The sequence below is a fragment of the Anser anser genome (genome assembly GCF_964211835.1).
Source record: "Anser anser genome assembly, chromosome: 3".
NCBI lineage: Eukaryota > Metazoa > Chordata > Aves > Anseriformes > Anatidae > Anser > Anser anser.
In genome coordinates this window covers 37,475,609-37,500,338 of record NC_139722.1, presented here as the reverse complement: position 1 = coordinate 37,500,338, position 24,730 = coordinate 37,475,609, and the positions used below count along the sequence as shown (strand labels likewise).

The window sequence follows — 24,730 nt, the reverse complement described above, 5'->3', positions numbered from 1 at the left end:
GATGTGACAGCTTTGAGCTTAGACTTCATAAGAGTGACAAATTTCTGCCTATTTGCAGTAACTCCTTGAAAGAAACAGAAATTTGGGACAGCATAGTAGGTAGAGACTTCTCCTGCTGGAGGAATTCTGACTCCGTAAAGTCAGAGGGCTCCTCTCTATCCATAGCCCTTATACTTGGTAGCATGTAAAGAGAAAACATTCCTTTAAAGCAGCTCTGCTTGGAGGGAGGCTGGCAGCTGAGGAGTGGTGGTGCTTGGCCCTCTCTAGGGAAAGAGCCAAGTAGGAGGTCTCAGTTCCAGGAGGCCAGATACCACAAAGGCTTTTTTCCTGCTTTGCAATTGCCTCCAGCTTGGTGGTAATCTTTTTAAGTCTTCTTGGGCTGTGAATATTGTACTAAGTAGCTCGTGTCTCTTGGGGGAAAATGCAGAAAACCACTTAATGCTGAAATAAAGACATCTTCGAGATAGTCTGAGTATAGTTCCAATTCCTCCATTTTGTGTCAACTTTTTTTCTATAATGAAAATGCTAATTAAGAAGAACTTGAATTCCAACCCATTGTATCATAAAAATGTTTAAAGGGTGTTAATCTTACTTAACATATTTGCCTTTCAATAACTGCAGTGTTAGGAAGGCACTAGTGTTATTACATGAATTTAGATAATGATGAAACGTCTATAGAAATATCTGCTGGTGCTGTACCCATCCTGAGCTTGTTTTAGGTGCTGATCATTAAGCTGAGACATCGTATAATAGAACTAAGCATTTTGACAGCAATTGCAAGATTTTCACGCAGACATGAGCATCGCTTCACAATTTTAAAGTTGAAAGGTTTCACTCAAGGACCTAGTTTGTACTTCAAAATAGCAAGATCTGATTATCAGCTCCTTTCAGATATTGTAATAACGTGACTGTGTTATTGGTGTGTCATTATTGTGGAGTGTTGAAACCTTGAGTGACAGCCATCTGTCTCGAAAGGCAAGGTGCATGTATCAATGTACAAATATAGTACCTGGTGTTGCAATGTTTATAGAAAAGGAGGGCTGGGTTAGGATGACTTACAAAAAAGTAATTCAGCAGAGTCATGTTTCATGTAGCTGCAGTAAGTATCACCATAATGGAATTCGTGTGAGGTAGGCAGGGTTGTATTTCTGTCTATTTGCAGACTTTTCATCCTTTTGATAATTGGTTTGTTGTCCACAGTGTTTTGGTGTTTGGTCCCTTAGGCTAGAGCTCAGGTGTTTTAAAGAAGCAGTTTTTCTCTTGCCCATCTGTTCCTTTCTTGTAATGGCACGTTTTTGGAACCAGGATGTACGTTCTCTTGTACCCTTTACCCGTGCAGTTCAGTGTTGTAAATAGATGAGTATTTGCCGAGGGAAGGTATGCTGTGGGGCATGGCAGGGCTGCTGCCTTGGGTGGTGGTGCCATTTCGTACCACTGGGCCTAACAGACTAGTCAACTTTATTTATGACGTCCCTGAGGAATTTTTCTTTGTGCTTTTTATGTTTACTTTTCTTTGTAGCACTACTAGCAATGTCTTAAAAATTAATAATACGTAATATGCACTTCACAAGGCATGAAGTAAAATTCCTACTTCTTCCACAGCATGATTTTATTGCCTAGTGGAGTATTGATGAAATACGACAAAGTGGTTTGAAGATAATAATAGCACTTCTGATGTTTTTTCTATAGATGTTCAAATAAGTTTTAGAATGACTGCTGTTTAGAAGAGTGTGTGATGCAATGGCAATCTAAAAGTCAGAAACATTTCTGAATGTTGCTCCCAGACAGATGAGGGACTAAATTATAGGGAATAAAGACTGTTTTTCTCTACTGCTCTTAAATTGTTTTTGAAAGTACCTAGTGAACAACTGTGATCTGTAGATTTCCAATCCAAGTATTTAATCCCTTCTGAATGAGGAGGAAAAATAATTGTTGGAGGCTTTGTCATGAGATGTTTAAATGCCCTTGGATTAGAACTGTGGGTTATTTATTGGTTTGTTTATTCTCTCAAAAGTTTAGATTGCATCACTACCATTTGGTTCACACTGATCGCTTTAAACTGTGTGGCAATCAATGATAATTCTTGAACAGGAGGAGGACTGGGATTTCTGATTTTTCTTCCAAACAGTCATTTTTTCCTTGAAGTATCTTTGCAGGTAGAGGCAGTAGCAAAATGTTGTTATATGTTCCGTGCCTGAGAACAAAGGAAGCTGACATCGACAGGCTTTTGGGGAGAGGGCAAGGAGTGGAGCATGCATGGCTATACTTATGCAGGTCTACGTTGACTGCTGAGCTGGAATGATAGCAGATTTTTTTTTTGAGGATTTGTTAACATTTTTAGTTTTATTTATCCATCTTTCATGGTAGCATTGTCTGACTTCTTTTGGAATATTTTACTCACTGGTAGAACGATTTTAGACTGCAGTTTGAATAGCGAGCAAAACCATCAAGGAGTTTGATGTGATTTCACACTCCTCAACTCGGTTTGATGCTTATGCTTGAAATGTTAGTGTGAAGTGTTTTGGGACTGAATAGCAGTTTGCTTTATGCAATGCATTGGTGATGTGTATACTTCACTTTTTCTACTTTAGATGGTTTTATGTGTAATATTTATTCTCTCGAGTTTGTGAGCTGTAACACTCTGAATATACCTGTACATTTTTAATAGGCTAGATGAGTGCTTCTGTCAGGCCTTGCTTACATTTCATAAAGTATATGCCAAAGAAGGATAGATATGCTAAAATACAGTAAGCATATCCATAATATCTGCGTATTAAAGTATACATGTATAAGTATGCACGGATATGTGCCCCATCCCCATCCAACCTAGACCATCATTTCTTCCTGCCAGTTCCAGGAGCTTTCGACCTGTGCCTTGCATGACTGCAGCAGTCTGAATTCATGTCTCTTGTACTAGCTGCTTTTCTTTGCTTTCTTGCTGTCTTCCCTCTCACCTTTGTCAGTAGCTCTGGGAGTGGTGGAGAGAAGCCTGCGTTTTGGGGAAATGGGTGGACGTTCAAGCCAGGGAAGGCAACCTGAGGATAATCCGTCACTGAAGTTGCCAAAGGAAACTGTGGTGGTCACTCCCTCTGCCTGGGTGGGACTGACAAAGCTTCTGTCAGCCAAGATGTACTCAACACCTGTGTTTTTTTTGTTTAATTGTTTTTCCCAGCAGTCCTTCAGTTCAGTCTTTGCTTTATGATCACAAAGTAATAATATAATTAGGAAACTATTAGGGTCCTAAGGAGGCTGGGAAAGGATTTTTTTTTTTGTTGTTGTTGTTCTTTAGGTTACTTTTTGCAGCAGTTCACTGTGTAGCCTCAAAGACTTATGTCAAAGGAAGGGAGGAGGTATTTTCTGAGGATGGGGTGGGGAAGGGAGTCATGGCTTTTTAGACTGGCTGAATGCCTCATTTAAGCTCAGGTAGCATGAGGAGTCAGTTAACCCGTGCCACGTTGCTCTTGTATTCGTAAGCTCTAATTTGATGTGCATTTAATTTGGTACAGTTGATGGGGAAAAGATTTTCAGTTGACTGATCTGTTCTGTTTTGTTCTCTTTCAGGTCTCCCTTGCAATTATGGAGTTTTAGAAGAATAAGGGTGTGTGGAGGGGGAATCCCCCTCCCCACACGTGAGGTAGTTCTCTTTGGAATTTCTGTGGACAACAATATTTGTTATATATGATGGTGAAATAAGACTTCTTAAAATATATATTTATAAATATTTATTTGGATCAAGTGCCAAACATAAGTTTTCTAATGGCAGCTCAATAAAACTGGATTTACGTCCTTGGAATTACAGCTTTTTGAAGGCACTGTGTTGTATATTGAATTGGAGTGCCTTGATATACTTGATGGTTGTTCCCCTTAAGGAGAGGAGCAGCCTCCGAAGTGAAGATGAATTCTCTCATGCCAGACTGCACTTCAAAGTGTCGATCTCTACAGCATGCTCTGGATGTAATCTCTGTAGTAACCAGAGGAAGTGAAGGCCAGATCAAAGCCTTTCTCTCTTCTTACTGCTACAATGCTGCAACTATAAAGGATGCCTTTGGTAGAAATGTTCTACATCTTGCTTCATCTTGTGGCAAAAAAGGTGTGCTAGATTGGTTGGCTGAGACAAAAGGAGTAGATCTATCGGCAAAAGACAAGGAATCTGGATGGACAGCTTTGCACAGAAGTATATTTTATGGGTACATTGATTGTGTTTTGTCATTACTGAAGGTGAGTAATTTGCAGCTGCCATTTTCCTTGGTATCTACAATTTTTAGAGTTGTATCATTTCTAGAAAAGTAGATTTTTAAACTTGATGGAAAGCCTCTTGAGACTTAGTTTATGTTTAGATCACAGTGCACTGATTTACTTGAAACTTGTCTTTGTATTTATCACAGGCGTCTGTCTTTGCCCATACAGAAATCAGCACTGAGTCAGGCTCCTTGATCAATTGTAGACTTTCTTAAAGACTGGTTTGTACGAACAGTATTGGCGTTAGGATCTGAAAAGTACAGAATGAACTTGATGTCAGACTAAAGACGTTGCAAAAATAGACCCGCTAGTAATTATACCAATTAGTATTTTTAGAGAGCGTAAAATAATATGAGCTTGGATGGAGTAGCAATTAGCAATGGATCTTAGGTTTGAGAGAGAAGCAGTTCAAGATGCACAACATTTTATTAAGGGAATCCCCATTTCGTTTATGGTTTAACCAGGGCTTTCACTTAGTTCCCTTCCTTCCTTTCTTGCAGTTGCTGTTTCTTCCCTGCTTTTTAGCAAGCTTTTTTTTTTAATTTTTGCTTGCTCTTCCTTCTGTTCCTCCTACCCCAAGTACAGCAACAGGAAGAGCTACATGTGGTTGAGAGGTCCAGGCTCCCTTTAACCATGTGAGATAATGAAATATTTGGTTCAGGGTGACTTAAAGTAAACGTGTTAAGGCTGAGATTTTTCCATTTTGAGTTTAGCCTTTTACAAATGGCTAGTCATTGGAATTTTAAGTGTTAAACTCTCTGCTTTCAACAAGCAGTTTAACCAAAATAGCTGTGGCTCCAGTAGTTATTCTTGAGGTTCTCATAACTGATAAATACATGTTTCATGTGCTATACTCCTACATAGTGAAGAGGTTTTCTTTTCAAAACAAATGTTTTTACGAGAATTGTGATTCTGTTCTTAAGAAAACTCAAAACTGTATGTGATATTTGAAAAGGTATTCCATCCTCTAACGTATGTCTGCATTTTTGATGCTTGCTTATATGAGATCTATGCTGGTTTCTCCAAATGTATTCTACTTTTCTATCAGTTGCATAAATGAGTGAGGTTTATATGATTGGTGGCTCTGTTGATAAGTCTCTAAGAAGCAGGATGAGTCATAGAGAGTGCTCTACCTTCCAGTTCCTTAACCAAAGTCTCTCTGCTGTACTGTGTTATTAAGAGCAAGTATTCTTAAGGTATTATAGCAATGACAGGAAGGGATTATAGAATATAATTATGAAATAGCTGAGCTATAAAGGGATCTCTGAGTGATCCTCTCGTCCAAACATCTGCATTCGGGTGTTCTAACACCAGTCCAATAAAAATGTTTTTTAGATGTTTAAATAGAATTTCTTGTATTTCAATTTGTGCCCATTGCCACTTGGCTTATCACTGGGTACCACTGATAATACCTCTTCACCCATCTCCTATCAGGTATTATCAGGTATTTTTTTATACCTGTTGATAAGATTCCCCCCCCCCCCCCCCAATAAATCTTCTCTAGGTTAATCATCTTGTCTATCTTGTCTGGCTATTTTTGTCCTCTTGCTTTTTTCTCAGCAACTGTGAACTACTGTTCCCTGCTTGTTTTCGAAGTCATAGTAGGTTTTTTCCATCTTTTCACTTCTCTAGCATGTCAAAACTTTTTTTTAAATAACAAAAAAAAACCAAACTTGCCAGTAGAAGAAAGTGTATTTTTCAAAGATAGTAAATGCAGTTTTGGTACATAGTTGCTTCTTGCCCTTCCTAGATGGCAGTGCTTTACCTTCAAGTGAGTTTTCTCTGTGTTTCCCTGATTGTCTTATTACTCAATCAGTTTTCATGCAGTAATTTCTCAGTTAATGAATCAACATGAAATGTGTGTAGCTGAACAGAATTAGACTATTGGTGTTTTGTCTTGTTATTTTTTTCCCCAGATCTACTTAAAATTAACCATAAATATTCTGAAGATTTTCTTTTATCAATATTAAAGTTCAATTAAAGATTGATTTAGCTCTGTAAATGTTTACCTGGGTTTCTTCAAGCTGTGGAGTTAACCTTAGCTTTTCTTCTCTTCCCCTTCTCTGCTTCTATTTCAGCATGGTGTTAGTCTGTATGTTCAGGATAAAGAAGGCTTATCAGCCTTGGATCTTGTGATGAAAGACAGGCCAATCCATGTGGTGTTCAAGAAAACTGGTAGGAAATCAAATAACTTAAATTGTATTTTACAAGGAAATATATGTTAACAATATATTAATGTATATACCAGCACAGACAGTATTTTCAGTTTCTGATTAGGACTGTATAAGTTATCAAATACCTGAAGATGTGGTGTCACTGATGTTGTAAGACAGCAGGTGCAAAACGTTGGCGGTAGATGCTAAATGCACATATGTAGCCTGAATGGACAAATAATGGCTGTCTTAGAGGTTAAAAGAAAAAAAAAAAATTAAAGGGGGTGGGGTGGGGGTGGGGGTGGGGAGATGGGGAGAGCAAGTGATTTAATAGGTTGCCCAGAGACGTTGTGGAGACTCGGACCTTGGAGATACTCAAAACCTGAGAAGGACGTGGTCCTGGGCAGCCAGCTCTAGCTGACTGCGTTTGAGAAGGGGGGTTGGACTAGATGGTTTCCAGAGGTATCTCCAAAGCCGTTCCACGATTTTTATCTCAATTCAAGTTATCAGAGAGACTATCAAGTTACCAAAGACAATGTCTTTGAATTCAGTAGGGTAGTTTACATCACTTCTGTGTCTTTTGTGAAAAGAGGGGGAATATGTTCTTGAAGCTTCAGAGTACTTTTAAGGTAAGATAACTTGGTATGTTAGCTACAGTCACTCTAAATATAGTAACTTGAAATAGGAAATGATTGTGTAAGAATAACTCATAGCACACAAGCTTTTATTTGACAGGAAACAAGTTTTTCCGGTGTTTTTTACTTATTTTTATGCTATTTTATTCTTTTTGTACCCCTCTTCTATGTCCTTTTCTCCATGTCTCCAAATGTAGTGTGGTTGTACGTTGAAAGTCCTTTTCAGTTTTTTTCCATTCAATTTAAGTGGTTTTGGATATGCAAATCCTGAGTTTCATGTATTAATTTTACATTGCAATGTGTTGTGAAATTCTTTAGTTCTTATAATAGTAGTGCAACATGATCGAACGTGCATTGATTTCAATTTCATACTCATCAGAAAATGGTGTTCGGATGTCACTGTAACTGAGAGGTTATTTAAAAAATAATAAAGGATAATGAAGGTGCTTATGGCTTCTATGCGTAAGAGTTTCTGGGAAAGGCTTTTTACTAAATTGAAAAAGAAAAGCATATGTAACCTAAGGTGGTAGTAATGATCTTCTGAAAACATCTACAGTAGATCTACTGCTGTAGAAAGCTTGCATTTTATGCAGCTGGAAAATAAGTGTGAATAATGGTGATTGTTTTCTATACATTGTAGTCAAAGTATGTTGTTGTAGCATCTTACTTTTCATAAGAATATATCTTTTAAACAAATCTTCTCTTCAAATCTTTAATAGAAACAGCAGGAGTTACTTTTCAAATTCACTATGCATGAAACTGCTATATTGACAAGCTGCAGAGATAATATTTTTCATTGCAGATCCCACAGAAGTTTACACCTGGGGAAACAATATAAATTTTACTTTGGGTCATGGCGGTCAACAGAGTAAACATCATCCTGAATTGGTGGACCTCTTTCCTCGTAACAGCGTTTATATCAAACAGGTATTCTGGAAGTATTACGTAGGCATCTTACTCAGTTAACCTGGAGGGGTGTGTAGGGGGAAACAACTATCAAAAATGTCAACTTTTGAAAACAGAGAGAGGAAAAAAATGTTTGGTCTGATTTTTATTTTATTATTACATTTTTTTCTTCCTATTTTTTTTCTCAGCAAGCAGTCTCCATTGATCTGGCAAGCAGCTTAGAGCAGCCAGGGAATATTTGACTTGGCCTGCTGTATTATGTTTTTGCTGCTTTATGTCCCTATATCCCCCAAAGAAATTATGGCTCTCAGTGTTTGGTGGGGAGAATGCTTTCTGATAGTTATTGATGATTTACCTTGGATATATGGTTTATAGATCACTAAAATAACGCAGAAGCGTGATGCTTCTGTAACTTCTAAGTTTCTAAACTCTTATGCAGCTCCCATAGTGAACTAAAGTGGGATAGTGAATTTGTTTGGTATGTGTTTAATTAAAGGTCATCTTGTGTTGAAAGCAGCTTGTGCTGTTACAGCACTTCTGTTAATGTAGTTTGTTCCTAATAACTTGTGACTTCTGTTTAAGAATAGTTTACAGTAGAAGATGAACAAGCGTTTAGTGCAAACAATCTGCAGCAGTTTTAATGTTTCTTTCAGCAATTCTGAGCTGGTATTGTTGCACTTAAAACTGAATCTTTTGGGCTTTTGCTAGCCTGCAGGGCCCGTGCCTTTGATAAATACAAACTCTTCAAGTAAGTAAAGGCAATATATACTAAATTTAAAGCATTTTGTGTTCCTTGTGACTTGATTTGGTAGTGCCTGTGCTGTAATACTAGAACCTTACCCATATTTTCGTGAAAAGGTAAATCATAACCTTTGAGAGTGTTTGTTGTCTCACTTAAATCTTAGCTTTTAAGGAGGTTTACTACACAGGTAACACAGTGAAATAACTAGAAGTATGCCTAAATCTTGGTGTCCTGTATCTTTGTCACTTAAAATCATGGGAATTCTTTTATAAACTGGCCTACTTTCCTATACCGTGGCCTACACTGTAGTTTAATCTGTTCTGGGGACTCTGTACTGTGGTCAGCCTAGTCATCAGATCTGTATGGCAAGCTGCTGTAACTTTGCTATCTAAGCAAAGGTCAGGGAGATGCATGCAACAGATGCATTTCACTTTCAGTTGAATTCTCCCTTTCCTTGTGAGGTGGTTTGTGTTGGTTACAGCGGTAATAGAAAAAACTCACGTTGGCTAACTGAACTAACTTCAGGGCAGGTTTTGCAATTGAGGAGACCAACAGGGTGAGGCTGTAATCATGCCTCTTCCCTGTGTTTTTATCTATTCAGTAATTACAATTTCTCTTTTCTAGTTCGTTAGCATTCACATGAGATAATTATAAAAGCATGCTAAACCGGATATCATAGTAACAACTTTGATTATTTGCATTTTTGAAAGCACTGCTTAGGTTATTTAAACCTTGGGTTAAAGATTCTGTATTGCAGCATTGCATACGGTTCATGGTTACGAGTTCTGTCTGTATTGTGATGAGTTATCTTTAATAAAGCTGAACTTGTTTGTGAGGTAGTTTTCACAGGTGTTTTGGGATTATCTAAGAAAACTAATGTGTCCTGTATTCCCCCTGCCCTGCCCTTTTTTTTAATCCCTTTTCTTTCAGGTGGTACTCTGCAAATTCCACTCGGTGTTCCTTTCCCACAAAGGTCAAATTTATACGTGTGGACATGGACAAGGAGGACGTTTGGGTCATGGCGATGAACAGACATGCCTGGTATCTTAATCCTGTCTTGTGTGTAGTCTAGCATGATATTTCTTTGATATCAAACAGGAAGTCTGAATTAGAGTTTCTGTGAGTGTACTCTTAAAACTTTAGTCAATTTACTGTTGATTTTAAATAAACAATATCCCCTTTCCCCACCAAATAACAGAAGAAAACTGCTCCAGTACTAGAAGTGATGTGGCAAAGAGTAGAAGAACGTACATTTAAATGTATTATAATTTAAGATAACTTTATGCTGAGGTGAAACTTTCAGGTTAGGGTAAAGTTGGATCAAAAGGTAGATGATGTCAGATAAGCGGAAGCAAATGGTTTTCTGTGGGGCTGGCTTCTTAAGTAGGTTTATGATGCTGTCAGATGAGTGTCAAGACTGGCAGAAGCAGTACTGTGGAGTTGGTAGTGACGGTAGGGTTGCTTCTTGTTAGACTTGCACAGCTATTAAGTGAATTCATTTGAATAGTAGTGTTGCAGTATACAAAACCAAAGTTTGAGAAGACAGATACGATGGCAATACAATTCAGATTTCAGTATTTTATCCTGTTTACCTGGTAGTGTGTATTTAGTTTACAGCACAGTACTTCTAATTTTTAAAAATTACTAATACTGGGCATCTGGCAGAACTTGATACTATGTTGCTGGATGCTATGGTCAAGACTGGAGATCTCTTTTGAACACACTTTTTAAAGAACACAGTTCTAGAAAATCTTTTTTTTTTTTCAAAAGGGATGCAAACTGGTGTTTTAAAAATGGGATGTTGCCCAGTCAAAGGAGAATTCCTGGTAGAGGGCATAAAGCGTTGAAGATACAGAACTGCTTCCTTATTCTGTGTTATTTTCTTTGGATTATCCTGTATTTGGGTGGAAGGGAGAAACCTGTTGCTCATTGTAATTTAAAAAGAAAAACAAAAGATGTAACAGTTAATACATTTTTACCTGTCCTCAAGGTATAGTTCCCACCCTGATTTCAGAGCAGGTAGTTTAAAAATAATCTCTCCCTTGATAGCAAAGGATGTGTTTCACATAGCTCAAAGAAAGTAATATGTCTCATTGCATTGGAGGTGGTAATTTTGTTAATGAGTATATTGTATTTTCACGTAGGCTTTCATCTGTATTTCAATATTTCATGACTTTCTGTAACTACTTACGTGGCCAATGATTCATATTAAACTTTTTTTCTTGTTTAGGTTCCAAGGCTTGTGGAAGGCTTAGCTGGCCACCAGTGCTCCCAGATAACAGCAGCTAAGGATCATACTGTTGTTTTAACAGAAGACGGATGTGTTTACACGTTTGGTCTAAATACTTTCCATCAGTTGGGTATTCTTCCTCCTCCTGCTAATTGCAATGTTCCCAGACAGGTAAAAATCAGCCAAAAACTTACTTGTGGTGTGGTTTGGTTTTTATTATTATTTTTTCTTTTAACAGAAAGTGAAATATAAAGATTATATAAATAACTTTTTAAAGCTTTTCAGGACAGTGGAGTGGAATCGGAATTCAGATAAAATCTCGATTCTGTTGTCATACATCTCAATCTTAAATACTTACTTACCTATGTCCTGATTTACATCTCAGTTTGTAACCTGGAAAGTGCTAAAGTTTTTAGTAACAAGCATAGTACAAGCTCCAATTTCGAAAAACCTTTCCCCCCCCCAACAGTTCTGTAGCTGAAATGGACTAAGAATAACAAGTATATATTACTTGAGACTAATAATCTTAAAACTTTTTGGATCACCAAATGATGGATCTCTAAGAGTTTGACATTAGTGTCCTTTGGTGGAAGCACTGATTCTGGAATTATAGTACTTTGGAAAGAAAAGAAACAGGGAGGAGAAATAACCAAAGAGAACCCATGAGGGTTCAGGAGAGGTTAAACATCTGCAACTTCACTATATTTCTATGTTCAATCAATATATATATATATTTAAAGGAAATAAGAATTACTTCACCTTTTATTGAAAAGAAGTTTGATCTGGAGTTTAAAAAGATGTACTGCCAGTGTTATAAAAGTAGGGAATAATATCTGGCAAAAGTGCAACAGGGCAGTGTTTTGGGGTACAATGGGATGCTCTTCAGTTGTGTAATGATAACTGTTTATCCACGATATTTACTTTGATCTTGATCATCAAGAATTATCTGGAATATCAAGCCAAGTTTGACACGTGGAATTAGTACTATAGTGTTCTGCAGTGTGTTTAGGGCATTAGGGCTTACAAGCTGAAACTTTAACTGACGCTTCAGCAGTACCTGAGTTGTTTTTGCCTGTCTTACATGTGTGCTGTGCAGTCCTGTTTGGCATCTTATATATGAAGACAGCCTAAGAAGATTAGATTCTAGTTCTAATGAGATACTTGAAAAAAATATATTTTTTGGTCACAAATGTAATAGTGTCCCACTTGACAAACTTCTGAAATAATCCTGACTTACTAGACTGTACATGGATACTGTACCAATACCGTATTCTTAATGACTTTGGGAGTTAAATGTTGTCAGAAGTTTGTACATGTGAAATTTACCCGTCGCTGCTTAATATTAAGATGTACTTTGGATTTGTGCTTAGGTTCAGGCAAAAAACCTGAAAGGTAGAATGGTGATTGGAGTGGCTGCAGGCAGATTCCATACAGTGCTATGGACTAAGGAAGCAGTGTATACCATGGGGCTGAATGGCGGCCAACTAGGTAAGGTAGAAGTGTTCTGAAAGTAAAACCCAGCCATTAAAAGATGTTACTCATACTAAAGCTGTTGTTTGCTTCTTCCAACAGAAGCCTGGTTAAAGCTTTCTCATTTTTTTTCCTCTTCCAATCTGGTGATTTCAACCTTTCACACTACTTTTGAAGAATATTTTTCATTACTGGCAATGACTTTTGCATTTTGAGATAATGGGAGCTAGTCTGATTTAGCTTTGGTATTTGAATTCTTTATAATTCATTTCCCTTCTGTGTATCTGGTGTGGTTCTGCTGCTGAAGACATTCAGGAAACAAAATGTTACTGTTTGTGTTGCAGATTACCCCAAGTCTCACTGATACTGTCCTTAATAAATCATAAACTAGCATTTATTGATCCTGCCTATTTTTTTTCCCCCATGCACTGTAAACAAGCTACTGATAGCTTTTTCTGTACTAACGTTTTGAAGTGAAATGCTTTCCCATATGTAGATTTTTTTTCAACACCATTACCAGAATCTTCACTTAATTCAATATTATTCTGAAATTAAGAAAATGTAAAAAAAAAAAAAAAAAAAAAAAATATTTTGCCAACTAGTGAACTTCCTAATTTATTGTACGAATGGGATATTTTAATTGCATTTGTCTTTTCTAATAAACAGATGTTGCAATATTGGTTTGGATTTTGCACTTCAACAGTTCTGTATCTTTGTGCATACAAAACTTAGCTAGCTTGCTACTTAGTTAATGGTACTTAGTTAATCTTTGTCGCTTCTGACATCAGGTTCAGACCATTTTGTGTTCCTATTTAAGATTGAAAAGGCATGTGAAAAAATGTCTTTGTCTGAGAAGTATCTTACTACTGCATATTTGTTCTTTTTTTGATGCGTTTTTGTATATGCATCTATCACATTTTTTTGTGGTTGTGTGCTGTTGAGATTCTTCTGACATGCACGTGGCCCAGTGCAGGACCATATGGAGACAGTAACTTGTATCATAAGTGGTATAGTTTTATCAGCTGGGAACTGTGGTGGACCTGTGGTAATAAACCTTGTCCCTCTATAGGAGGTTTGGGCATTGCACTACACTGTCAGAACAGGGCTGCTTTCATCTTTAGAGGTAGCTCTGCTGCTTATTCCTGGATTTTTGTACCCTGATCCACTCTGTGGCGCAGACATAAGTGCACACAGAGCAGGATTATGCTGTATACCTTTTTATAGATTATTTGTTTTAGGATTCTTAATGCAGCAGAGCAGTAATGACCTGATTTTTATGTTTTCAGAGTTCTTACATTACAACCCCAACCTTATCTTTTCTTTCACATTAACTCCCTGCCTTTGTGCTTATGTGCACTTACAGCAATTTGTATTACAAGCTTGCTTAGTTTATTTCAGTGGCTGGAATAACCCATAGTTTATGCCAGTGTGATAGTACTTCTAGTGTCATGAACTGTAATATGATCAAACAAATGATCTTTGGAATGAAAGGCAGTACGACTGTAGAGTCTAACCATATTAAATAGCTGTCTCTGTAGAATATGTCTTACTTTATTATTTGTATCAGATCTTGAATATTTTCTGGTATTTGTGGTAAACTAACACGTGTATGTATGGTGCATCTGTTACCTGTCTTATTATTTTGAAGATGAATTATCTAACTACCGAGAAAGTCTTAGAGAACTTAAAGGTTCTTCAGAGTAGCATAACAATGTCCTTTAAATGAACAATGTGTAGAATGTGAAGTAATGCTTTTGGGGTGGGTTGTATTTTCTAGGTTATCTGCTGGATCCTAATGGTGAAAAATGTGTAACTGCACCTCGCCAAGTTTCTGCTCTACACCATAAAGATATCTCTGTGTCCCTGGTGTCTGCAAGTGATGGTGCTACAGTATGCGTCACTGAAAGAGGAGATATATATCTGCTTGCAGACTATCAGTGCAAAAAGATGGCTTCAAAGTATGTGGTACTCTTCTAATTTGTCATGAATTATGAGGTGAAGATTTCACTGTAGTCTTATGCTTGCAACTATTTTGAAGACTTTTGTGTATAAAGTAGTGCTAATAAAGTGTTTCACCAAGTTTTCTTCATTTGCAGTTCTTACATATCAACTGGAGCCATCCTTTTTTTTATTATTAGATGAGGCTAAGATCCACTCATAGTACACCGAGTAAGTTTAAAAAAGCATATTAGCAAGAAATATTCCATGCTGTAGGTTTTAAAATTTTAAAACTGGTATTTTTTGTTCATCTGTTGACCTCAGTTTGTTTAAATTTGTCTTAGCAGAGTCATTGAAGGTGTGCTATTGTATTTAGTTATGTTGTTATGATTTTGAGTCAGTAAGTTTGGCTCTGTATTTCATAAAGAACATGTGGATATATCACGCTATGCGGAGTAATTTAGGTTTGAAAGGGTGACCTTGTGAAGTCATCCGGTCCGTGTGCTAAAACCGGAATGTAAAACCTGTTGAAGAAACTAGGCCTCTGACTCATAATTTACTATTAAATCATATGGTCCCATTCTCTCTTACTTAGTTTGCATTAACTGTTCAGAAGAGGTAATTAACAAATTTTGACAGCTCCCAGTTATATCTTCTCAGCTACAATTAAAATTGTAGCAATGTTCATATACATGTGTTAGCTTAAGGGTTATTTTATACTTTATTTTTTACATGTTAAATAACAGTGCTGATACTTGGAAAAATGTAACTCCATTTACTACACTCCTGTATTAGGAAACTGAAAAGTGTTATCTTGCATGGGTTTGATCGGTTAAAAAACAATGCCCCCAAAGAAAGTGAGAAACAGCTTACTGGGATAGAATAGGTCTTTTAATACAAACAGCTAAATGAAACTCTTAAGACTGTAGTTTTTGTAATGCTTAAGATCAAAGCTAAACCATACAGTCGTTTTCACTCATGGAATTTTGTGAAGAACGTGTGGATATGATGCGACGTACTAAAAAAAAAAAACAAAGCAAAAGAATGCAGTCTACTAATAGTATTTTATTAGCAATTTTTAGTTGTACCATCGGGATAACTAAACTTAAGTAGCCTTTCAGTGTCACTACTTCAGCTTTTTAAAAATTGTTTCTCTGAGAGAACTCATTTCATCATAGGAGCAATATCTGTACATGATGAAGAAATACTACTTCAATCTTTTATGTTCTTTCAGACAGCTGAACCTTAAAAAAGTTCTGGTTAATGGCGGCTGCTTGGAATACAAGGTAGACACCCAGCATCTTAAAGAAAATGGGGGTCAGAAGATATGTATTTTAGCACTGGATGAAGCTGGAAGAGTAAGTTGTGTTCCTAAAATCGTAATTATATAGTAAGCTGCATAAATAAGCTGATTCGTAAGAACGAAACCATTTGGGCACTCTTGGTGAGCCTGTGTTTCAATTTAAGAATTGAAATAAAACTTACCTTGGGTAGGATTTAAAATTCATGCTGAAATAATAAGCAAGTAACTGTATTTTTACTGTTCTACTTTAAGTTGATGGTACAAAATCATTCATAAAGAATATGCAATTCATTAAGAAAAAAACTACCAAAGTAATGTACAGTAGTTCACTTTTAAATCTGTGAACATCTAATGCTTTTTCATTGGAGGTTGAAGCTCCTTTACTTTTGCCTGCTAGTGGCTATAGCATGCGTGGTGTTTTTTCTCTCCTGTTATCCCACCTCCCTGGTCACTTATACACCCTCCAGAAACAGTCTCAGAAATAGTCTCTGGAATATATGCTGAAAAGCAGCAGTTCTGTAAATGAAATGTCCCTTGTATTGCTGAAAAGTTATAGCTAAACCTGGTAAATAGCTTAGGATTTACAGCTAAATGTAGACACTCTGTTTTCTTAAAGCTGCAATACTATGGAAGATTCATTGTTTTCTTTCCTTGCTCTCTAATAGAGGAGTAGTTTATGGGGTACTTCAATAGCCTTTTCTAGCATAGGTCTGTTCACTGGGAGACCTAAGCTTTCAGTGCCATCTAGTGGCATTTCAGAAAATGTTTTGTTACTGAGGTTCTGCCTTAAGGAATGTTAGAAAGTGACTTTGTACATCAAAATGGAGATCAATGTGTGTATGTTCCTTTATCTCCTTGCATTTATTTGAACAGATCTTATCAGTTTATTAGGTCATTAGTTGTATCAGAGATGATAAACTTCCAGTTCAGTGTTTGCTCATATGAGGCTTGGCCTCTAGCATCTGTACTATTGGTAGCATCCTTTTGGCATCTTTGGGATACCACTTCAGCAGTGAGAAATTACTTATCTTCCTGCATCAGTGGAACTACGTCAACCTACATGGCATACTTTCCATGCTGAATGATGGCAAATGCTAGGATTTGCGATTTAGTGATGTAGGCATTATTGAGTAAAGAGAGGCATGGGATCTTAGTACTTCCGTTTCCTGAATTAACACTTCCTAGTCTAGTACTTTCTTCAAGAGAGTTTCTTAGCCAAGAGAAGAGAGGCCTTAGGGAATCTTACCAATGTCTATATATACGTAACAGAAGGTGTGTATGTGTGTATATATATACACATATATATGTGTTGATATAACTGAAGGGAGGGTGCAAAGAAGACAGAGCCAGTCTCTTTTCATTGGTGTCCAATGACAGGACAAGAGGCAGTAGGCACAGACTGAAACACAAGGAGGTTCCCTCTGAACATCAGGAAAGTTTTTCGCTGTTGGGGTGACCGAGCATGAATGTAGGTTGTCCAGACAGGTTGTGGAGTCTCACACCTTGAATATGCTCAGAAGCCATCTGGACATGGTTCTGGGCAACCTACTGTGGTTGGCACTGCTTGAGCAGAGCAGTTGGACCACTCTGATTCTGCAAGGCACAAGCGAGGGGAAAGGAAACAGGTCACTCAAATTCCTTTGTCCCTTATGTAGGTGTTGACAGACCTTTGCACCTCCTTCAATGGGATGAGAAGAAAGCCTAACTTTAGCACCACTGATGTCACATCTGGGCTTACTTTCCACAGGATTGTTGCTGTGTGCCCACTTCTTACAGACATCCACAGTACAGCTGTGTGTGGGGTCCTGCTGTGCATAGAATCATTGAGTGGTTTGGGTTGGAAGGGACCTTAAAGATCATCCAGACCCAACCCCTTGCTAGGGGCAGGGACACCTCCCACCAGACCAGGTTGCTCAAAGCCCCATCCAGCCTAGCCTTGAGCACCTCCAGGGATGGGGCATCCACAGCTTCTCTGGGCAACCTGTGCCAGTGCCTTGCCACCCTCTGAGTAAAGAATTTCTTCCTTATATCTAATCTGAATCTACTCTCTTTTAGTTTAAAGCCATTACTCCTTGTCCTAACCTACACTCCTTGACAAAGAGTCCCTCCCCAGCTTTCCTGTTGGCCAACTTTAAGTATTGGAAGGTTGTTCTAAGGTCTCCCCAGAGCCTTCTTTTCTCCAGGCTGAACAACCCCAACTCCCTCAGTCCCTCTTTTTGTAGGAGAGGTGCTCCACACCCTTGATCATCTTTGTGGCCCTCCTCTGTACTCATTCTAATAGGTCCATGTCCTTCTTGTGCTGGAGGCCCCAGAGCTGAACGCAGGACTCCAGGTGGGGTCTCATGAGAGCAGAGTAGAGGGGGAGAATAGAATCACCTCCCTCAGCCTACTGGCCACACTTCTTTTTCATGCTTGTAGTCCTTCATGTTTGTATTGCATGTTTTCATGTTTATATTTGGTTATAGTCTCCACTGCAGAACCTTGGATGCTACAGAGAAACTTAAGATTTTTTTCAAACAATTAGTAAGAAATGGTTTGTTTTTGCTCTGTTAGCTTTGAATTTGACCTAATTTACAAGCAAACCAGGGGAACAAACTCGTAAATCAAGAACTGGATTAAGCTTGTTGCTTGACTTGACTTGTTACCTTTTGCTGTCCTTACTGAAATGGCAGTAAAAGCTGTCCTGTAAATGAGTCTTACAAAGTTGCTTAAATATTCAGAGAAGCTTTTCAAATGCTCTTCGTGGGCAAATGGATTAGATATCGTAGTAGGGTTTCCCCATTTTACTTGTAGGTTCTTCGTAATAGATGCTCATAATGTTTTAGGATAAGACTTTAGAGGATGTCATTCTCTTTTTATATGTGACTTTGAGGTGGCACGTTCTTGTGTTTAAAAAGTATTGTGTTGTATAATACTAACTGTCTTTATATCGTATGGGTGTTTTCCCGTTCTCTGAAAAAATGGTACTGATGTTACAGGTGTTTTGCTGGAAGTCATCTAACAATTCCATGAAGCAATGTCGTTGGGTGTATGGCCGGCAAGTCTTCATGTCCGATGTTGCTTTAAATAGGAATGAAATGATGTTTGTCACACAGGATGGTGAAGCCTTTACTGGCAAGTGGCTGGAAGAAGGGAAAAAAACATCAGAAAAGAAAGGTTAGTTATGACTTTCTAATTAGAAGTACTTTAAATCAATAAAATAGTTTAATCAAACTTTCACAGTCTTTTTGTTTTCTTCTGCTTGATCTAATGGTACTGTGTGTCAAGTTATTTCTTTTCTCCATGGTAGGTACGCTGACTGCTACTGTTTTCTTTCCTCAGTAATCCTAAGGCTTACAGTTTGGTTAACCTTCAGGTGGAGATTTCCAGGAAGAAGAGTACTTCTAAAAACACAGTGGTAGTACAAGGGTCCACCGTAACAATTTTGTCACGCATTAAATGACCAGTCCTAGAAAACTGGCATTGAATTAGGAGCATGTACTTGCTTGTCATTGCTCAGTCAGTGAAACCTTATATTTCTTCACAGACCCTTATCTGAAAGTAGTATGGTCTCCAGAGCAATTTCTTCCTTATTCACTTCTCTGATATTGCTGAGAATAGGTCCTAATGGATTGTACTTCTGTGAAGAAGATACCCCTCTACTACAGGACAGGATTTTAATTGAAACTGGGGTCTCTATTTATTTAGATGTCTTAAAAATCTATAGATAGCAATGGATCTACTCCCACCCTGGGCTGTATTTGAGCTTTACATCTTTTTTTATAGTTCTGCCTCATCTGATATCTAGATTCCATCTTTAATTTTATGCGGAAATTAACTTATTTTTTGACAGCAAAAATCTTTCTTCTGCTGCTCATTGCAGAGTTGCATACTAGTTTTGCTCTGTCATTACTTTCCTTTATTCAACATCATATAGTAGTTCCCAGACACACCTTTTTGCATTCTTTGTCCTGGTGCTGGTATATATCTGTAGGCACTCTGATCTTTCTGCTTATTAATGTTCATTTTGTGGCTTTGGTATCTTTAAGGAAACTTTAGAATCCAGATCTGTTGACTGGGTGAATGCCTAGTTGACATTCTGACTGCTTGGCAGTGAATGAGAGCTTTCTATGTATTACTGTTTTGAAAGTTTTAATAAACATGTCGATATGTGAGCTGAAATCTTCAGCGTAGTCCAGACTTTATCAGTGACTGCATCAGTGGACTTGAAATCATAAATCTTGCCTTCTTTTATCAGTTGCACATTGTAATTAGCTTGACCATCTCGTGTTCTTTTTCACATCTTTTTTTAGCAGAACTTGTATCGAGCCCTCAGAATGCTTCATGTGAAACACCTTCTTCATCTGAAACAAACAGCATGTATGAAAGAATTCGACTTCAGAAACTTACTTTTGTCCACCGAGCAGTTAGTGTTGCTACAGATCCTAATGGATGCAACTTTGCTGTTTTACAGTCAGATCCTAAAACAAGGTATATTTAAAATACCAATGACTGTATTTCTTCCTCTGTGTGTTTGTGCATGTGATAACAATTAAATTGTTCTGCTTTTCAAAAAAGCTTAATTTTCAGCTCATACAGAAGTCACAGTATATGTGGTTATCTATATTGCCAGAGAATAGCACTTGTTAGTAATCAGCCGTGTTATACAAATGAATAAGCTGAGTTCTTTGAGTAATTAGGATAGGTAGCGTTGATATTTTAGATAAAGAGTTTAAGGCAAGCATTTGCAATGTAGTTCTTAAGTTCTTAATACACTCAGATCTAAGCACTGTAGAAATTCATCCCTTCAGTAATCAACTTCTAAATGAAAGTGAAAAGTGGATCTTTGTTTGGAAAAATGAATAGACTACTGAATGACGTTCCTTGCACTCCTGTAATAGTTTCTAATACATCTAATACAGGAGTAGATATTACAATTCAAAGTAATAAGAAAAAAGCTAATGTGAAATACAGTAAATATTTGTCCTGTTGTTGGAAAATTGAGAGAGATCTGAGAGAGATCTGATAATACATGTATATGGGCTTAATTATAAAGATGAAATGCTGGTTTTGGTATTCTGAAACATGGTGGGTTTTACGTATGTGGTTTAATAGTCTAAGTAGCATATTATTGGTTCTTTTAGGAATAGGACATGAAATGGAGTAGTCCAGCAACATAAGAAAATATAATAATAAAAAACAAATGAGAACACCCTCATCCTCTTCGCTAACCGTGCTGTGTAAAATTTTGTGGGATTGTAAATAGTGGCTTTTCTTTGATGGGATTCATTTTTTTCTAGTCTCTATGAAATTCCAAGTGTGTCATTATCAAGTTTTGGAGAGGATTTTGGCAAGCTGCTAGATGAAACAGATGAAATGGACAGCATCCATGATGTGACTTTTCAGATTGGCACAAGAACTTACCCTCTGCACAAATACATCTTGGCTGTACGCTCTGACTTCTTCAAGAAGCTGTTTGTTTCCAGTGATGATCAGCTAGACACTCCAGATGTCTACCGTAAAGATGAAGATGCTGTTGGATGTGATCTTTATGTAATAGAAAAAGTTCATCCAGATCTGTTTGCATACCTTCTGCAATTCATTTACACTGATACTTGTGATCTTTTGACTCATGGTTATAAACCAAAAATCCTGCATAAAGAAAAGTCAGAAGAATATGAAAATACTTTAATTTCTAACCTGAACAAAATGAGTTTTGATGAAGATATTAACAGAAAGTCTGCATTTGAAATTTACAGAAATAATCAAGTGCAAATTCTAAATGAAAAACAGAAGAACAAGTCTAAAAAAGGCAAAATTGTTGGTGAAGAATCTAACCTCATAAAAATGCTGCAAAGTACTGCAAAAAAATTTGGACTCAGCAATTTAAGTGGAAGGTAGGTGAAAGGAAATACACTTATATTCTGGCAAGCTCTTCATGGTATGTTATTTAAGCTGATTTAGCTTGTTATTAAAGTTGAAGACTAGTTAGGGTTGCTGAGTCTGCCTTTTTTGCTTTTTTTTATGTTTTTAAGTATAAAAGCTTACAGCATACACTATGTCACCTCTTTGAAGCAACATCAGTTTGTTCTGATGTTCTTTCCTAAGACAAAGTATACATGACTTTTTTGAATAATGTCAGCATTAGACTTCATTAGTGCAATTCTGTACTTAAAGCAACATTTTCCAGTAAGGTTTTACGTGATGTAAATGTACTCTTGGCCCTAATTCTAAGGGCCAAGACTTGGCATCTGTTGCAAATGACCCAACTTTCAAAAATGACTTTCATAAAACATTATCTCTTTTGTAAGAGTCAGCTGATCTGATTGAGTTTTGGATTGATGGATTTCTATGCTGTGGTCCATAGTCTACCTATTTTTCCACAGATAACTTTGCTTTATTTTATTTATTTATTTGTCCAAATTCCTGTTTAACTGATGCACTCTTAGTGTTGAAACTAATGAAAATGAGATCAAATATCTCTGTAGAATTATATTACTCTTTTTCCTGCATTTGTCTTTCCGTTCCGGAGGAGGTAATGAGCTGTTTTACGGCAGTTTCTTCACTGTATTTTTCACAAACACTAGAATTAATCAGCAAAGATGTAAAGCTGCTGCTAAAACTGAGTTTCCAAGTAAAATTGTCATGGTAAAACACTTTCTCATTGAAAGTATATTGCTACGTAATCCACCAGCAACGCTCTTGCATCTTCACCATTCCAACTCACAAGCCTTCTTCATAAATTAGAATGTTAAAAAGCCTGTGCTGAAATGTACGCCTTTTCCACACCACTGTCTTTGTTCAGATAACTGACTGGTAGTAGAATACATTAACTCTTAGATTTTTGACTGTGCAATATTGGACTTTGGCCTTAAGTATAGTGTTCATTAAAGATAAATAAGATTGCTAAGGTGTAGAAAGAATGTCAGTTATATTTTACAACTGGCCCTTTGCAGTTTTCTATGAAAAATTGTTTTGATTCTTTTTCGTATTTACAATATTAGCCTGCTGAAGTGCTATTAATTCTTGAAACTGTTTTTCTTAATAGTTTGGACTGTATACTAATTATATTACTTATAACTGATATTAATGATTTGCAGATTGGATGGAGTCAGGTTAGAAAATGGAAAAATTAATGTTATCAACAGGAAGAATGGGAACAAACTGAAGTTTAATCAGAAGAAATGGTAAACTTTTAAAATTAAGTTTTCCTCAGCTCTGCCATCTTCCTCTTCTGTCATCTCATTGCCTGTTAAGTGTATGCCAAGCTTGATTAGCCATGTGTTTAGCTTCTGGTGTACCCTTGTCCCCTTCACGGTAACAGGTATTTGGAAGTTCTCTGTAGATACCCTGATCTGTGTTTCGATAATCTGGGATAGGTTATATACAGTATATTTTGGCTTCTTTCTCCTGTATGTTAATGTGTTCCATTGATTAACTGTCATAGAATACTAATGCCAGGAGAGATTTTGTGGGTAGTCCAGTCAAAAGCAGATTGACTTCTTGCAAATATGCTTGCTATGACACTGAGATTACATGGATTTGGAAATAAGCAAATGTGTGATGTGTTTTTCTAAGGAGAAAAATCTCTGGAATATCTTTCAGTAGAAGAAGTTCGTTACACTTATAAAAGGGCTCATTGTTCTTTAATTCCCTTGGTATGACTGGCTTGAATAGCTGGCTTATATAGTTAATAAAAGCTATGTTGTGCAAAAGTAACTTTTTAAAAAGAAGTTGGATTACTTTACTCTTAAAATGCTTTGCCAAAGCTTGTAGTAGGTATTAATTTAACAGAAATAACTAACTTAATGTAGACCACTTGAGATTAACTAAAATTAGCCATAATTAATTATTTGGTCGTAGCTGTTTGAAACAGTACTTGACAAAGTTTTGAAGGAAAAACCTGAGATGGAATGACTGCCTTTTGTGAACCTTTTCTTTGCCCAAAAAACCCTTCTCCCTTAAAACTATCATGTCTTTACTGTTAGGTTCATTTTATTTAAAATTATTAAAATTCAAATGTATTTTATGTGAAGTCCTAACTTGCTCAAGTAAGAATGTATTTGTATAGTATACAATTGACAGTCTCCTGAACAGTCACAGTTCTGATCCTATTAAATGTCTTCTAGCTCGTACCTCTGTGATGTGACCCTGAAATCTTCAGATGGAAAGGAATTCCCGTGTCATAAGTGTGTACTTTGTGCAAGACTTGGTATGTGTGTGTATATATATATATTAAATACATATTTCTTTAAAACTGAACTTTTATTGCATCTTGAACTGAAATGCCTTTCTTTACAGATTATTTTCACAGCATGTTAAGCAGCTCATGGATTGAGGTAAGCTTGCCAATAAATGTGTGTGGTAGTATGTTTTGTGACAGCTTTTCAGTTTTTTTCTAGACTAATGTGTCTTAAATAATAGGGAAAGGGAAGGGCTGGGTTCTTGGCTCCCATTTGCAAGGAAAAAAACGTGTTTGGTTAAATTACATTTGTACTGCTGAGATTTTGTATTCTATGAGAATAATGAATGTAAGAATATATATAACAGGAGATCAAATTATTACTTTGCAGTTTATTTTGAGCTAGTTCATAGGTTGATGCTGGCCTGTTCATATAAGACACTGATGCCTTTGGTTGTATTATCATATTTTTTCTATGAAAGATCTTACAAATTAAGTAGTATGCATTATTGAGTAGCTTTTCATAAGTACTGAGTGAAAGGTACAGCAAAACTGAAAGTCAGTGTGTAGAATCTCTATTTGACTTCTCCTGTTAATAGAATAGAGTATATCGAAGGCTATTCCACAGAAGTCCCCAGATGCTGCTTCAGAAGGTGTTGGTATTCTATGTGTCTTAGTTTCTATTTGCTAGTTGTGTGTATCAGTGTCTCAGCTGTTCCTGGACATGGGGATTTCACTAGATGCTTCTGTTTAAGTGTCTGAATACTCTTGATAATTTTTAGTGGATGAGTGGAAAGACGTAGATGGATGAGCATTTTTCAGAGACTGAAAGCTGAAGCAAAGTTCAAGTGTTTTCTCAACTTTCCATAGCTTTTTGGCAATACTTGAATCTAAGAACCTGGTGAAATACTGGCAGCTCTTTTTGCTGAGTAACAGAACTTTACATATCATTT

General features: G+C 36.9%; 1 protein-coding gene across 3 annotated transcripts in view; it reads left to right on the top strand.

The window, feature by feature from the left end:
* The window catches only part of IBTK (inhibitor of Bruton tyrosine kinase), a 54,857-nt gene that overhangs the window by 4,208 nt on the left and 25,919 nt on the right, over positions 1 to 24,730 (top strand). For 2 of the 3 annotated variants that reach the window (XM_083828975.1, XM_083828973.1), the window contains exons 2-15: positions 3,562 to 4,218; positions 6,318 to 6,414; positions 7,830 to 7,954; positions 9,606 to 9,716; positions 10,906 to 11,076; positions 12,276 to 12,393; positions 14,153 to 14,333; positions 15,548 to 15,671; positions 18,595 to 18,772; positions 19,909 to 20,086; positions 20,896 to 21,492; positions 22,696 to 22,782; positions 23,725 to 23,807; positions 23,897 to 23,934. In XM_083828975.1, the coding sequence (XP_083685101.1) occupies positions 3,895 to 4,218; positions 6,318 to 6,414; positions 7,830 to 7,954; positions 9,606 to 9,716; positions 10,906 to 11,076; positions 12,276 to 12,393; positions 14,153 to 14,333; positions 15,548 to 15,671; positions 18,595 to 18,772; positions 19,909 to 20,086; positions 20,896 to 21,492; positions 22,696 to 22,782; positions 23,725 to 23,807; positions 23,897 to 23,934 (2,412 nt within the window). In that variant the 5' untranslated portion in view covers positions 3,562 to 3,894. The remainder of the gene's footprint in view (positions 1 to 3,561; positions 4,219 to 6,317; positions 6,415 to 7,829; positions 7,955 to 9,605; positions 9,717 to 10,905; positions 11,077 to 12,275; positions 12,394 to 14,152; positions 14,334 to 15,547; positions 15,672 to 18,594; positions 18,773 to 19,908; positions 20,087 to 20,895; positions 21,493 to 22,695; positions 22,783 to 23,724; positions 23,808 to 23,896; positions 23,935 to 24,730) is intronic. The other variant, XM_083828974.1, reaches the window with a different exon arrangement.